The sequence below is a fragment of the Lynx canadensis genome, chromosome D1 (assembly GCF_007474595.2).
Source record: "Lynx canadensis isolate LIC74 chromosome D1, mLynCan4.pri.v2, whole genome shotgun sequence".
Classification (NCBI taxonomy): Eukaryota; Metazoa; Chordata; class Mammalia; order Carnivora; family Felidae; genus Lynx; species Lynx canadensis.
This window is the reverse complement of record NC_044312.2, coordinates 65,198,229-65,212,899: the sequence shown is the minus strand read 5'-3', so window position 1 is coordinate 65,212,899 and position 14,671 is coordinate 65,198,229. Positions and strand designations below refer to the sequence as shown.

The window sequence follows — 14,671 nt, the reverse complement described above, 5'->3', positions numbered from 1 at the left end:
CCGCATAAGGGTGACAAACTGTGCCCCCCCACACCAATTAAATTTTTTAAAAAGCTGCTATGGAAGGAGCGAATATTAGTTTCCTGATTTATAAAGCCAAATGGATTAAGCTCATTCATTGCCTGAGGAAACAAAAAGGAAATCTTCAATACCTCTGTGCACATTGAGAACAGGAACAATACTGGTCTTTAGAAAGCAGAAACCTAATTTGGGGGAATCAATTACCCTCTGTGTCCCTGCCTCTGTGGGCTCTCATACCGGCTCTCTCTCAATAGAGATTTCCTGGGAGGTAAAATGTGAAGTTGGTCAACCACACAGACACACCCTCGGTTCAGCCTTGCAGACAGGAGGGAAGAACTAGGCAAAGGGTGGGTGGAGTTCGGTGGGGGTGTGCCTGGGTGTCAGGCACCTGTGGAAATAGGGGCAGAGGCTGGGAGGGCTGTGGAATAAAAGCGGGGGTGAGGAGGAGGCAGTACTGAGATGCGTCAAGGACGGGGGCAATGGGAACCTGGGGTTCAAAACAGGGGCGGAGTGGGGGGGGGTAGTTGGGGTTGGCGGGGGAGGGGGGAGCATAGCCCAACCACAAACAGCACCCACCGCTTCCTGATCCTCTCGTTTTCTCTTCAGTGTTCTGCACTCACACCCCATGGGCTTGAGTGTGCAGCGGGCAATGCTGGGGCAGTTATGAAAACAGAAAGGAGATGGGGCGCTCACCACAGTAGCCACCGAGTCACGTTCACAAAGTCACGCACAGAAACACCCACAATCTCACCATTCCTGTGCTGGATCTCAACCCCGAACCCTCAGTCCCCAGACCCAGAGCCACACCCAGCCCGATGCACTCATGCAGTCCCTCACCATCACACGCACGGATCCCCCATTCACACCCGCGCGGCCACAGACTCAAAACTCCCACCCGCGATCGCAACACATTCCGCCACCCCCAGGCTCGTCTTCGGCTCGCACAGCGGCTCATCACCCCGCGCAGCCCTCACTCTGGCATGCGGTCACACACACACACACGCACACACGCACACACACGCACACGGTCGCTCACACGCACACACTCTGGCTGTGCTTTTGTGTTTTGTCAGAATTAATGAGAAAAGTTCCCGTGCCCTGCGGGTAATTAGTGTCCTTGGAGTTAAATAAGCTAATGGCGGGCACCTCTGGCCCAAGCAATTATGTTTGTGTATTGAATAATTGATTCAAAGGGGGGAAGGGCCGCTAATCAGATCTGAGCATAATGAATTGATTTAATTAACAGGGGAACTGAGGGGCCCTGGGAAACGCAGGCTGCACTCAGCTGAGGCGAGCGCGGCCCGCGCGGACGGAGAACGGGCGCGCGGCGGCTGCGGCGGCGGCTCCGGCCCGGCCCGGGCAGCGGCTGCTCGCGCGGCTCCGGCGACCCCGCGGCGGACCGACGCGCCCCCGCCCCCGGGACGCGCACGCCCTCCCGCGCTCCCTGCCCGCGGGGCTAAGCTGCCGGCGCCGGTCCGCCCGCCCCCGTCCCCGGCCGCCGCTCGCGGGGCGCGGAGCCCGCGCGGGGCCGGCGGGAGCAGCGCAGGCGGACGGCCGCGGAGTCCGAGCCGCGCGCCCCTCCGCGTCCTCGGCCCACGCCGGGCTGGAGCCATCGCGGGACCATGGTGTTGGACCAGGAGGACGGTAGGTGCCCGGGGCCGAGGGCCGCGGCGGGCGCGGGGCGGGGGCGGCGGCGCGGGCCCTGCGGAGGCCACCCCGCTCGCCTCGCGGAGGCAGCGTCCCCCCGCGCCGGCCTCGGCCGGCTCGGGCCGCCTGGCCGCTTCCCGGAAGCGCGGCCCTGGGTGTGCGCGCGGGAGAGTGTGCCGGGGTGCCGGGCTCAGCCCCCGGCGTTCCTCAGCGGGGTTGGGAAGTCCCCCGGGCCGCCCCGGACTCGCCAGCCCCGCACGCTCTGGCCCGGAACTTTCTCTCTGGCTCTTGCTGCCTCGCAGACACAGGGAGCGCCTCTGCGACCCGCGCCGCGGGCTTCCCCGCAGTGCCCACTGCCCCCAGGTCTCCCAGGCTCCCTGGGTGGGTGTCTGCACGTCCCCCCTTCCGCACCCGACTGCGGAACGGCTCCCCCAGGGGGATGTCCTGAGAACCTACAGTCAAACCGGCATGCTCCTGGGGTCGCTCAGATCTGGAACTTCATAGCTGCGGGATGGGTGACATTGCTTCACCCCTGGCAGGGTTCCCCCAGCCAAGCGTGTCGGGAGGTGCCCTGCTGGCTAGGGTAGGGCTCCAGATCCAGAATATCAGGGGCGGATTTACCTTGAAGCTAACGAAGTTTAAGCTTCATAGTCCTTCAGTGGTCATTTGGCGTTAGTAATCTTGTATTCCTTTTCTTAAAGAGCACCCCAGCCCCCAAATTGCATAAGTAAGCTTGGCTCTCAAAAGATCTGGATCCACCCCTGAGTCCAACTCACAGCTTTCCCATTGTAGCTGCCAGTCTGGCAGGAGCACGCACAGCCACGCTGCCAGGCTGCCCCCATGGGATCATTCCCCAGGGGCTAGGGCAGTTCCTTAGTGCCTGGGAGATGAAGCTCTGAAGCGTGAGGCAGGGAAATTTGAGGCTGGGAGGCAGCTGCTGGTCTGCAGGGAAGGGTCTGGCTGCCTGGCCTTTCTCTCTGGCCTCACTAGTCCCTTGTCCCAGCCTACCATCTTACCCTGGGGTAATCAACTGTCCTGGTTTACCCAGAACCATCTGGTTTTAGCACTGAAAGCCCTGTATCCTGGAAACCCCTCAGTCCTGGGACAAACCAAGACAGTTGGTCAGCCTACATCCACAACCTTCTCAGTGCTGTTGTGCAGGGGTGGATTGGCCTTCATTAAGAGGGTGGGAGAGACCTGCTTTCTGGTGTGCAAAATTGGCCTAGGCTTCCACAAGGCCTAACAAATTATAACTGCAGCTTCCTAGAGGGGTTTCCAGAAACCAAAAGAGGAAAGTTTGTCAACTGTGTACTTCTCCACTCTAGCTGGTTGCAAATTCCTGTGTTTGGACTGCTTTTTAGGGGGCAGGGCAGGGCATCTGAACTTGGCCAATAGGCATCCTGATTGTGCTGCAAAATCTGTAGGGTCACTCTGTCCTGTCAGCTGTGGCGGCCACAGGGAAGGGGCCCTTCTCACTCCAAATACCTTTCTGAGCGCCACCTGTGAAGCCAGCTTGTAACCCCACCTTGGAGACAGCTGCACTGTGTTGGAAGCAGGGCCCTTGGGCTGAGGCACATCTGACAGCCTCCACTGAGTTCTGGAATATCTGGTCTGCCCAGGCCCTCAGGCAGAGAGTCTCCTCCACTGCTACCTACACACACACACACACACACACACACACACACACACACACACACCACCCCCCCCCCCCCGACCCAGTGCACGAACCCTTCCTTAGGACTTTCATTCCAGGTGCAGTGACAAACTGCTAGGACCTGCCCAAAACTTTGAAAGGCAGCCAGTAGAAACCCCTTTCTCCTCACCATAACCTGGGGGTTAATCAACTGGTCTCCCTCTGCTGCCCTCAGAGGCATTTCAAGGACATTCTGGAACACTCTTGGCAATGTTGGCTTGAGAGTACATGCTCATCAGCTGTGGACTGTGTTGGATTCCCACTACCTCCCCCAAGGGATTGAGGATTCCACTCTGGTGTTGCAGGTGTGCCTCTGGACCTGGGGGCGGCTTAGGTGGGGGAGGCCTGGGCACAGGAGTTACCTGTGCACCCAGCAATTCCCCATGCGCTGAGAGGGTGGCTGGCTGCTGGATGAGGGTGAGGCTCATGTCTGACTATGTCAGCCCAGCAGGCCCCTTCCTGGCTAGAAGCTCAAGTCACCTAAACCTTACTCCAAGGCTTGCTGGGTAGCTCTATAAAGTGGGAAGGTCTCTGCAGAGGCCCTTCTCCAGATCACTGTGGAAGCTCAGTGCTGACAACAGAGCGTGCAGAGAGAGCTGTGTATGGACATGAGCCGCCCTTCACACACAGCACCGATCTGCTGATCTATCCTACCTGCTTCTTTAGCTCAGCACCCCAGGCCTGCTCCAGTCCCTGAGTTGGGGCACAGGGTCCCTGACTCCCCAGAGGGATGCTGGTTGGGTGGCTGCTAATTGGGCACGTTGGAGTCTTGGGGGAGCTGTGTTGGGACACAGTCGCCAGCACACCACATGAACAAGAGTGGGAAAGTGCCTCCAGCTAGTCAAGTCCTGGTTTGTGGGTCAGGGCCAGACCCTGAGAGTGAGGAGAAGCGGGCCCTGGAACTGGAGAGTAAAGCCACGGCCTTGGTGGAGCGAATGCCTCCAGGTAGCACAGAGGCATCTACAGCAAGAACCTAGCCCTTGCCGGCCTGTCAGGCCCATTGCTTGTGACACTGTCTGGCCCCCAGCTCAGGCTGGGGTGAGGGGTTGTTACTAAATGGGCCAGTGGCAGCAGTGCCAAAGCCTCCCTCAGACCCTCGGGATATAGCTCTGGCTGCGGTGGCAGGGGAGAGATCAAGCTCGCAGTCCTGAGGGACAGTGAGGCTGAGCAAAATGATATATTTAACATCAAATATACTCAAGGACTATTAGGATTAAGTATTCAAGATGAAGGGGAAAGTGAAACCCTCGGAGCTGTGGATGAGGCATCTCATTAGAAGCAGCCTCTTCTGTTTTCTCAAAGCCTGACTTCCCTGCCTAGGATGGAGGAAGATGGGCCTCTGTACTGCTCCCGCATTCCCCACCCCGGTCAAGCACCTTGCATTGCGGTCTGCCAAGGCTTAAGGGGCACAGCCTGGCCTCCAGGTCTCATTTATACCCAATGAGTCCCCCCACTGTTGGGGCGCCACAGTTTACAAAGCACATTCACATGCATTAACTCATCCCCACAGCAACGTGGGATAGCAGAACATGTCTCCCACTACACAAACAGGGAAACTGAGGCCCAGATAAAGTGATTTTCTAAGATCCACCATTTGCAATAGGCAGAGATGGGATGAAATCCCAACTGGCGGTCCTTTGATCCTCCAGGGACTTCGGCTTCCTTCTCCTTGGCTGGGTCTAGTCCTCAGAAGTGTCTGCCAGGGATGAGCCTCTGACACATCTATCCGAAGCCATCTTTGGGTTAGAAAAAAATCCATTAAGATTTCCATCCCCTCCTGGAATTTGGTACTGTCGAGACAAAAAAAAAAAAAAAAAAAAAAACAAAAAACCCCTCTTGGTATTTAAGAGTGGCCTTCCTAGAGTAGGCAGTCTGGACACTAGCAGAGAAGAAGGGTTCAGGAGAGAGGAGATGGGCACTGTATTCCCTCCTGCCTCCTGAATTACAGAGGAAGAATTTTCAATTCCTAAATAGCAGGAATCTTTTGTTCACTGCTGTATCACCAGTGTCTTATAATAATACATGCTCAATAAATAGTTGTGCAATGAGAAAAACCTTCAAGGCCGTGCTCCGCTTGTTCAGAGAGAAGCTGAGACAGGATCCCACTTCCTATGGAATTAGGATGCTCTTGCTGGTAGGGGAGGGGGGTGCTGGGGTCAGGGTGGTGCCCTAAGACTCAAAGTGGGAGAATTTGTACCCTGCAGAGGGTTAACTTTGCCAAAAATCCGGGAAGCAACCAGAAGCCTCTGGCAGAGCAGGTAGGAAGCGAGGGCACGAGGTCAGAGAAAGATCTGCCCGGGGCAGAAACCAAGGCTGAGGGGGTGTGAGTGACAGACCAGAGTGGTACACCTGACCAAGGGTCTGGGATGAGGACCCTGGGTGCTGCGCGGAGCCACGCGCCGAGCTGGGGCCGAGCTACCTCCAGGTGGCGCTGCGGAGCCGGGCACCCGCGCGTCTCCACTCCCCATTAACCCAGGAGGGAGGGGGGCCTCGGGAAATGTGTGCATTTATTCAGTAGCAGGAGTGCAAACCTCATACATTGAGGGAGAAAGGCAGCGGGAGACGGCCGCCGAGATTCCCCCATCTCTTTGAATATAATTTTAGATTGAGATTCAGATTAAATCCGAGGGGAAAACACTTTATGAGGCTGAAAGCTGTGTCGTTGCCAGAGCCAGGGTTATGAGCTATCAAATGCAATTACATTAAGACAGATTATACTGGGCAAATTGAGCCATTTAGAAGGTGAGAATCAAAGAAACGGCTCTGATCCTCTCTTCCCTGTTCTCTCTCCCTCTCCCCCCCTCTTTAAATTGCAGTTCGTAGTTCCTTGCAATTCTGAGGCACAAAAGTAGGTGAGACTGCTTTTGTATCTGCGAAGTGCTTCACTCCTGAATGTAATTCTAGCTGAGTGCAATCTAGGTTAAGAGCCGGACAAGCGGGTAATTAGAGCCCGCTCGCTGCCCGAGGACCGGCCGCCCCGCCGAAGCGCGCCCGGAGTCGGCGCCCTTCTCCCGGCCGAGCCGAGCTGCGGCTGGACACGGAGCGCCCGAGATGATGGTGCTGGACAAGGAGGACGGTAGGTGGCGGGCGGGGGGCCGACGCCCCGCACCCCTTGGCCCCCCGCCGCGGCGCGCGGGAGCACACGCCGGGACGCTGGCTCACACACGCCGGGCGGTGCAGGGCTTCCCGGGCGGGCGGCGCGCGGGGGGGAGAGGGGCGGGGGCGGCCAGGTGGGGCCGGGGGAGGGGTGAGTGAGCCCGGGGCGGGCGGGCTGTGCGCCGGCCGCGTGCTGCTCTGCGGGGCCGCGTGCAGGCTCGGGTCCCCTCGGATCTCGGCGCAGTGGCGCTCCGCGCGCGGCGTTTCGTCTTTGCGGCCGCTCCTCTCACCGCAGCCATCTCCCTCGCGCCGGCCGCATAACCCGAGAGGGGAGAAGCGGCGGGCAAATCAGGGGCTTCGGGAGAATCGGACGCCAGAGCTTGCGGCCAGCGGGCGCGCGGGAAGACCCTGCTTGCCCCTGGGTGCCCGGCGGGCGAAGGGAAGGCCGGCTGGACCCTCGGGGAGACAGACGTCTCAAGTAGTGGCCCACTATCTCCCCATCCCCGGGCGCGGAGGCGGGAGTTTGGCCCAGAGGAAGCAAGTGTCCCGCCACCGGCCAGTAGCACTCTTGCAGGAGCGGCCCGCAACAGTGCCATGACCTGCTGTGGTCGAGAGTCCCAGTGCGCCCTAGAGGTCAGAACAGAGGGGGCCAGGGTTGCTGGAAGCCTCTAGAAGGTGGTCCCACATACCCCAAAGCCTTCCTGACTGGTAGTGCCCTGCAGGGTGTGTTCTGGTATGTTTAGGAGAGGTTGGGGAACCCGTTGCGCTTGAGGGTAAAACCAAGCGGGTGCCCTGTGACCCAAACGGAGTACCCAGTGTCCAAAGAGTAGCAGTTCCCCGGCTGGCCCAGGCCCCCCTGCCCTATAGGTGAGGGTTGCCTGGTGTGTTGGTGTTGTAGGGAGATTAGTATGTAATTGTTGGCACCCCTGCTGTCACCTGACTTCTGGTAAGGAACTGAGAAGGTGGCTTTGCTGTGTGTCAGCAGGAATCCTCTTTGATTGACCATGGTGGCCATTCTCTGACCTTCTGCTAGTGAGTCTTTACTGGCCTGGGCCCTCTGCCCACCAGGTCAGTGGTGGTGTTGACATGGTCACTTAGTAAAAATTCCAAGTTCAGTGACTTGCTCAAGGTCACACTCACACAGGGTGTGCCCTTTGCTGCTACCACATGCTGATGCTCCTAGCCTCCCCACCGCCTCTAAGACCTTCATCAGGGAGGGGCATTTAAAGGGTCTGGTCTGGGAGTCGCGTGTGGAGGAGCCTTGTGGCCAGTAAGCCCACGAAGGCTATTTCTCAGCATGTATGTAGTAAGAGAGGCAAGGGGGAACTAAGTGTTTCTGGCCAAAAGAATGTATTTGCCAGGGTCTGGCTGGGATGGATGTAACCTCCATCTCTAGTATGCTCTACTTCTCTCCAGGATCCCCATGTGGGCCGTCATAGGACTAGGCTTCTACAGGTCTGTGTAACGAAATGGAGGAGGGACCGGGTCAGGGCAGGCCAGGAGGGAGGAGGCTTTTTGTCGTGCCCATATCTAGCCTTCACTTTCCCTCTTGGTAAAATGAGGGGCTTGCAGAAGATAGTGCAGAGGGTCATTCCTTGGTGTCTGGAGGTACTCTCATGATGGAAAGCATGTGGAAATCAAGGTATGTCTTCAGCCATGGTTATTTGGCATGCTTGGCTCCTCAGGCCCAAGCCAGAAATTGAAAACACCCAGGCCCTATCCTTGGGAGGCCTTAGGGAGATTGTTCTCGTGGGACAAGATGACCTCCACCACTGCCACCTAGGTAGTGTCCTGTGCAGGCATCCCAGATTTCCTTTGAGCTCTGTGATACTCAAGATTTTCAGATGAGCCCTGAATGGGAATAGATATCTGGAGGTCATTTTAGCCAGTTTCCTGCCTCCAGACTGCAGTGCACCTCAACCACCTTGGGCATATGTGTTTCCCCTAGTCTCCACCAGATCTGCAGAGGGGAGCTCAGGATGCCCCTTGGTCCCCTTCTCTGTCCAGTCTAAGCAGTGTGGTGCCCACTACAGTTCATACCACTGAGCTCTGGGGGCCCATAACAGCACAAGGAAAGTAGACAGCTGGGGCCCTGAGGAGCCATTTGATTCTTGTCCTGCCCAGCCCAGAGGTGTCCTCCAAAAGCAATCTTCCTGCTCGTAAATCTCCCCTCCACTTCATATTAGAGTCTGGCTTCCTCCAATTCCAAGAACCCCTGCGGGTGGCACCGTCAGTAGGGGAAGGGAGAAAGACTCTAGATCCGCTCACCTGCTGCCTAATTTCTTCCTGGCACTTACCCCTTTCAGCAGGTGGCCCTGTGAGCTGGGTGGCAGCATTGGCCCCCAGGGCCCCCAAGAAGCATGTCCCTCAGGGATGCAGCACTGCACCCTTTGTCTGGCTGCAGCAGGGACTCGGGCCCTTATTAACCACCCCCAATGCCTTTTCTCCACCTGACAGCATCTTGTTGGAAGGGGCTGGGGCTCCTCTGGTTGAAGTCAGGTCTGCCAGCTACCGAGGACCAAAGCTCTTGCTCTGCTGGGCTGCGGGGCTTTCATGTTGCACTTCTGAAAGATAATAAAATATCAATCGCTTTGCCGTAGCAACGGGTTTAAGAGACTTTCTGAAGTATTGAATCGTCAGAAAAAAAAAATTTTTTTTTTTTTTTTGCTTTTAAGCACAGTGCATTATTAATAAAGTAATCCATTAGGTCGAGCAGTGAAGGGCCACCACAGAGAGGAAAGATCTGTTTTGCAAATGGTTAAACTTCTGGTTTTAAGATTAATTGCTTTCATTTGGACGCTTGCTCTTGGCCTAGCCATCTCCACTTTACTGGAACTCAGGGTCCAGGCTTTCTAAATGCCGTCGGGCCTGCCTGTCAGCAAAGGAAGCCCTGCTCCAACTTTCCCGGAGAAACAGCCCTTCTTTCCCTGGCACCTGTGCCTGAGCTGGCACTAGGCTGCGGGCCTTCCGGAGAGGCTTGCAATCTAGGAGAGCAAAGGGAGCTCTGAGCACAGAGAGTCAGATTAGCCCTCAGGCCATTGGAGAAGAGACCCTTGAGTAGAGGCAGGCAGCAGAGGGTCCAGCAGCCCCAGGAGCAGTGAGAGCCTTGGGTTGTGGGGGACTGGGCAGGAGAGGATGCAGAGGGCACCCTCTCGGGGGTGTTGGACCAAGTACATGCTAGAGAAGGGCAGGTAAGCTGCCTCTGCAAAGGCCCAGCCGGAAGACTGGAGTGACCACAGGGCACAGCAGACAAATTGGAGAACTAAACACCAGACATGATCCTTAGAGCATTTTTAATAAGTGAAATTGCCTAAGGACAGTGGAGCTGGACTGAGGAGGGCCAGACAGCGAGTCTTCAATTGTTAATAACCACTATGAGTGTGACCTCCACAGTGGACCTGGTTGATCCACCAGGGCAGGCTCTTGGCTATTCTTGGGTACTGACCAGCTTTTGCTCAGCCATTGGCAAGGCCTCCTGGGATAGCCCATCACGCTCTGGACTGAGAAGAGTCCTTGGGGGTCTCTCCTAGCAGAGTATGGCCAGGACCTTTCTGGCCCCAGAGATGGAGGCAGGGAGTGGGCCCTGGTGCTGTTCCATGCCAGAGACCCCAGTGGGTCAGCAGGAAGTCAGAGTCCAGGAGATACTGGTGCCTACTGAGGACTGGTAAAGGCCTTGTAAGGCCAGTAGCATGGGGCCCAGGCCTGACACTTGCCTGGTGCCTAGAAGAGAAGGGTCTCCATCTGTAGCTCCCATGCCAGCTCTGGCCGCAGCTACCTCCTCGCTGCTGAAAACAAGGCTTCACAGATCTTGAGCAGCATGTACAGCTGCTTACCCTTCCTGCCCCAATTCAGCCAGGCAGAGAGCCTGTAAAGATGGGTCTCCCTCACCCCCTCCCAGAGCCTTGGGTAAAGAAGCAGGTGCATTTCTCTGTTCCCTGCTCTTCCGTTCATTTGCCCACATGGAGCACTAAGGGGGGGGGGGGGGGGGCCAGGGAAACAACATAAATTGGTCTGTCGTCCAGAATCCATGTCTCGCTAATGTACCCAGATTAACTCAACTGTAAATTGTCTCCTTGGATGGCAGTGTCTTGCTAAAAGTTTCCCATATGATTCATGATTTGGATTGCTTTTAACGGCTATTGGCTAAGCAAGCCGGTGACTGTACAAGGTGATGCAATTGGCATTAGTGAGGGGAGGCACGGGAGCGTGTAATGCAGTCAATACTGCATTAACTACTGATGCCCAATTACAGGGAGTGGGAGAGAGCCTTTCAGGAGCATTAGGACTGGGGGAAGCTGAGATCACTGGCCGCTGCTCGCCTAAAAGCTTCACCCTTTGCGTGCCGGGGCTTGGCGCTGACGTGGCCGCTCACTTGGCCTCTGTCGCTGCAGGAGCTGCCTGTCTCTCTTACGGTCTCTCTCTCTCCCTTTCTGAACATGTCCCACAAAGATGCTTTTAGCACATGGAAGTGCGCATTTTCCTAGAACCTGGGCCTGCCTTTCATCCCTCAGAGAATTGATTCCCCACCCCAGCCAGTGTCCCAGAGTCAGACCAGGTGGCTGCCCCACCCACTTCCATTTAAGGAGCCTCCCAGCAGGCCCCATTTGTGAGCAGGACCAAGAGGAGATCTATTTTGGTCTCTCTCCCTTGGAACAGATGAATGATTGCCAGCAAGCATTGGCGGCTACCCCTCTGTGGTCGTGGGCAGAGGAACATGAGGTTCGGCCTCAGAGCAGTGGGCCGCGGGCACCTGGCTGCCAGAGTTGAGAAGTGGCCACGGTTGGACAGACCAGGCCTTCTCTGAGCAGGAGACGGAGCTGGAGAGCCTCCCAGGGACACGACCCAAGCCATGTTGGGGTCCCCACCAAATGCGGGCCCCCTCCAGAGCTATATCCACCCAGGGCAGACCTGCCCATAAGTAGCCAGCAGGCCAACGCTCTTGTTCAGATCCACCTCCAGGGACCAGAGGAACTCCTGATCAGGGGTGCTAGGAGATTGGAAGGAATTAGGGAGGAAGGTAGAGGAAAAGGGCATTGGTTCCCCAGTGTGCCAGGCACCACTGGGCTCATTGCTGCCTCCACCATTCTGCTAAGCTGTGCAGGTCCAACGTGCCCACTGTGGTTTTGTGTTCCATGCCCACCTGATGTTGAGGTTACTTTGCCTCCATACCATCTCATCTCCACAATGAGAACAACCATGTCTAAATGGTTGGGTTGTTAATGAGGATTAAATAAGATAATATCCGTGTATACAGTTGATAAACCAGGAGGCCTCATGCCTGTGGGAAGTGTTCTCCACACAGCTGGAGTATGATCAAATAATCTGGCACCCGATTTGGTGCCTTGTTCACTCACTCTCCCTCTTCCAGTTTACCCATCATGGCCATTGATCACTGCCATCCAGGAGGCAGGCTGTCTTCACTACTTACCACTGTCCAGATCTCCAAGGCAGGTAGCATTGTAGGAAGAAGCCTTCAAGACCACTCTTTGCAAGCCCATCCATTTATAGGGGGACAGTTGAAAATGGGCAGGAGAGTTGCCCAGGGCTCTGTAGGGAGCGCAGAGCTTCAGCACCTTTCTGAGCTCTGTGCCCAGCTTCCATGACCTCTGACCCTCTCTCCAAGGCATGATGAGGTGGTAGAAAACTCTGACTAGGTGAGACATCAGCTATACTGGCACCGGGTGCCTGAGCATCCCAGTCGTGGCCCCAGCCAGCCTGCCGACAGCCCACAGGACACGATTCTGTCCTCAAATGGAAGTCCTCCTGGCATGTGCTGATGGGCTCTAACCTGGCCTGGGCCTTCATGGACCAGAGCACCCCAAAGGTGCATATGGCATGTACCCCATCCTACCTGCCCTGTCTATAATTGAAGGACACGGAGGCATGCAGGACATCCTCCCACCCTCACGCTTAACTCTTCATGGTATTATTGCTAGGGTGAGTTTTCCTGACAGGTCTGCACTCAGGATAGGACCACACCAGTGGAGCCAACTTGCACTGGCCTACACATCTCTTCCCAACTCTGAGTTCCGTGGCATCAGGTTGATAGCTTGAAATCAGCCATGGTGGGAGTACTAACACCGTGGAAATCGGCAAACCGTACAAATAAGGGCTTTTTCTCAGAGAGCCAATTGTTAAGTATTTATCAGCACACCCCTGGATTGCATTCATTTGGGGCTCTGGACCCACCTGTTTCTTTTCTGCCACTGCCATTCTCCCATCCCACCTAGCATCCTTCTCCTGGTTCTTGCTACAACCAGGAACCCAGCCTCTGCTATCCTGACATGATGCCTGAGACCCTCCGCCACGCTAGCTGTCCAATGCGGGGCTAACGTATTCGCTCTGCTTTTGTGTTGCAGGAGGACTCCGGCATTTACCACTGTGTTCTTGTTCATGTTGTTCCCCTCGCCTGGCATGCCCTTTCCCCTGTAGATGAACTTGCAGGAGCCTACAGGTGGTCAGAGCCTCTTACAGACCATTCCAAGCCATGCTCAGAGTCGCATCCACCCTACCTAGCAACAAGCTGGTCTCTTGTTGGAGTGTGTTCATTTTGTGTTTTGTCTAAGGTAGGAGTCCACGGTGGCTGACACAACTTGAGGCAAATTAAAGGCAGGTGATGTGACAGGAGTGAGCAGGCTGGTCTAGGTTGCAGGGGCAGATGCCTCAGAGTGCAGGCCTGCCGGGTCAGAGTGGGTCACTGGCTCCTAACTCCAGCCTCTTCCCGAATGAGCTGTCTTGAGTGGCCTGCTGTCTTCGAGTACAGCCTGATTCGGGAGACCTGCGTGCTAGGTCCCAGCTGACTGCCATGTGACTTCAGACAATTTACTGGGCTTCAGTTTTCACGTCTCTAGAATGGGAACAATAACATCCATGTACACACTTGATAAACCAGAAAGCCTCATGCCTCTGGAGCAACATTGCTTTGTGCAGAGCTTACAGTCTGATCTCTTTGGCTGCAGCTTCTCAGTCTTCAGGAGTCCTAGAAACACACTTGCTATTGTTTTACTGAACCCTTACTTGAAAGTGAGGCATTGTGCACTGTGTGTGTGTTAGTAAGTCATTGCTATGTAACCAACCACCCCCAACTCAGAGGTTCAAAACAACAAGTATCCATTTGGCTCTTGAATCTGTAGGTCAGTGATTTGGGCTGGGCTTGGCTGAGCAGTTTCTCGGGTCTCAACTGAACTCTCTCATGCCTGGCAGATGGCCGATCCAGTGGACACCAGGGATACAAGTCCCTCATCATCCAGCAAGCCCTTCCAGCCTGTTTTCATGGCAGAGACAGGTCAGGAGGTAGAGTGGAAGTCTACAAGGTTTCTTGAGGCCGAGGTTTGGTTCCAACAGGTTTCGCTTTTGCCACATTCTGTCGGCCAAAATAAATCACAAGGCCAGCCCAAGTTCAGGGACTGGGTGGGGGTGGTCAGATTCTGCCCTTAAAGGAAAGAGGTAGAGACTCACATTACAAAGGGTGTGCATACATACCAGCAGGAGGAGTAGAGAATTGGGGTCATTTCTGTACTCAGTCCACCAAAGCATCTCCCATGTAAGATCTCACATAATACCCTGAACCACCCTAGAAAGAGCTGCTCGTATTATCCTCATTTCACAGATGAGAAAACCGCCATCCAAAGAGGCTGTGTAGCTGGTCGCAGGTCCCCCACCTGCAAGTGCCTAAGTTCAGGCCATCTGACTACAGAGTGTGTCGTCCTTCTCTGCGCTCAGCTGCCTCCCTGTTCCAACTGACAGACTTGGAGCTGGGGGAGAAGGACACCCAGGGAGGGTTCACGGGAGAAGAGGTGGAGCCAGCTGGTGTTCCAGCCAGCCAGGATGCCTGGGGACAAGGTGAGGGAAGCTGGCTGTCTGGGTGGTTTTTCGGGGCTGCCATTGGAGGCGGCAAGCCTGGAGGGGAACCACAATGAGGTCAGCCCCCCGCTGCCTTCTCTGGCTTTTCCACTCTGCCCTGCAGTGCCCCTGGATGGTTGGAAGGGGTGAGAAGCTCCGTGGTTACCAGGGCTGACTCCAGCCTGGGCGTGTATGCAGATGCAGTCAGGCAGGAATCAATTCATTGGTTAGCCCCTCACCTCAAAACGGGGCAGTAAGTGGGCTGGTGAGAGGCCTGTGTACATTCATAAACCAGCTGATTGAAAAGCAATATTTCAGATAAATACAAGCCAGCGATCTATCAGTGGTTGTAATAAAACCCAGGCTTCAGGC

The 14,671-nt window shown here is 55.9% G+C and overlaps 1 protein-coding gene across 1 annotated transcript in view; it reads left to right on the top strand.

The window, feature by feature from the left end:
• Nucleotides 1-6,385: 6,385 nt before the first annotated feature.
• Nucleotides 6,386-14,671, top strand: part of LMO1 (LIM domain only 1) — a 36,264-nt gene continuing 27,978 nt past the window's right edge. The window contains exon 1 of the mRNA XM_030333174.1: nt 6,386-6,437. Within this exon, the coding sequence (XP_030189034.1) occupies nt 6,413-6,437 (25 nt within the window). The 5' untranslated portion in view covers nt 6,386-6,412. The remainder of the gene's footprint in view (nt 6,438-14,671) is intronic.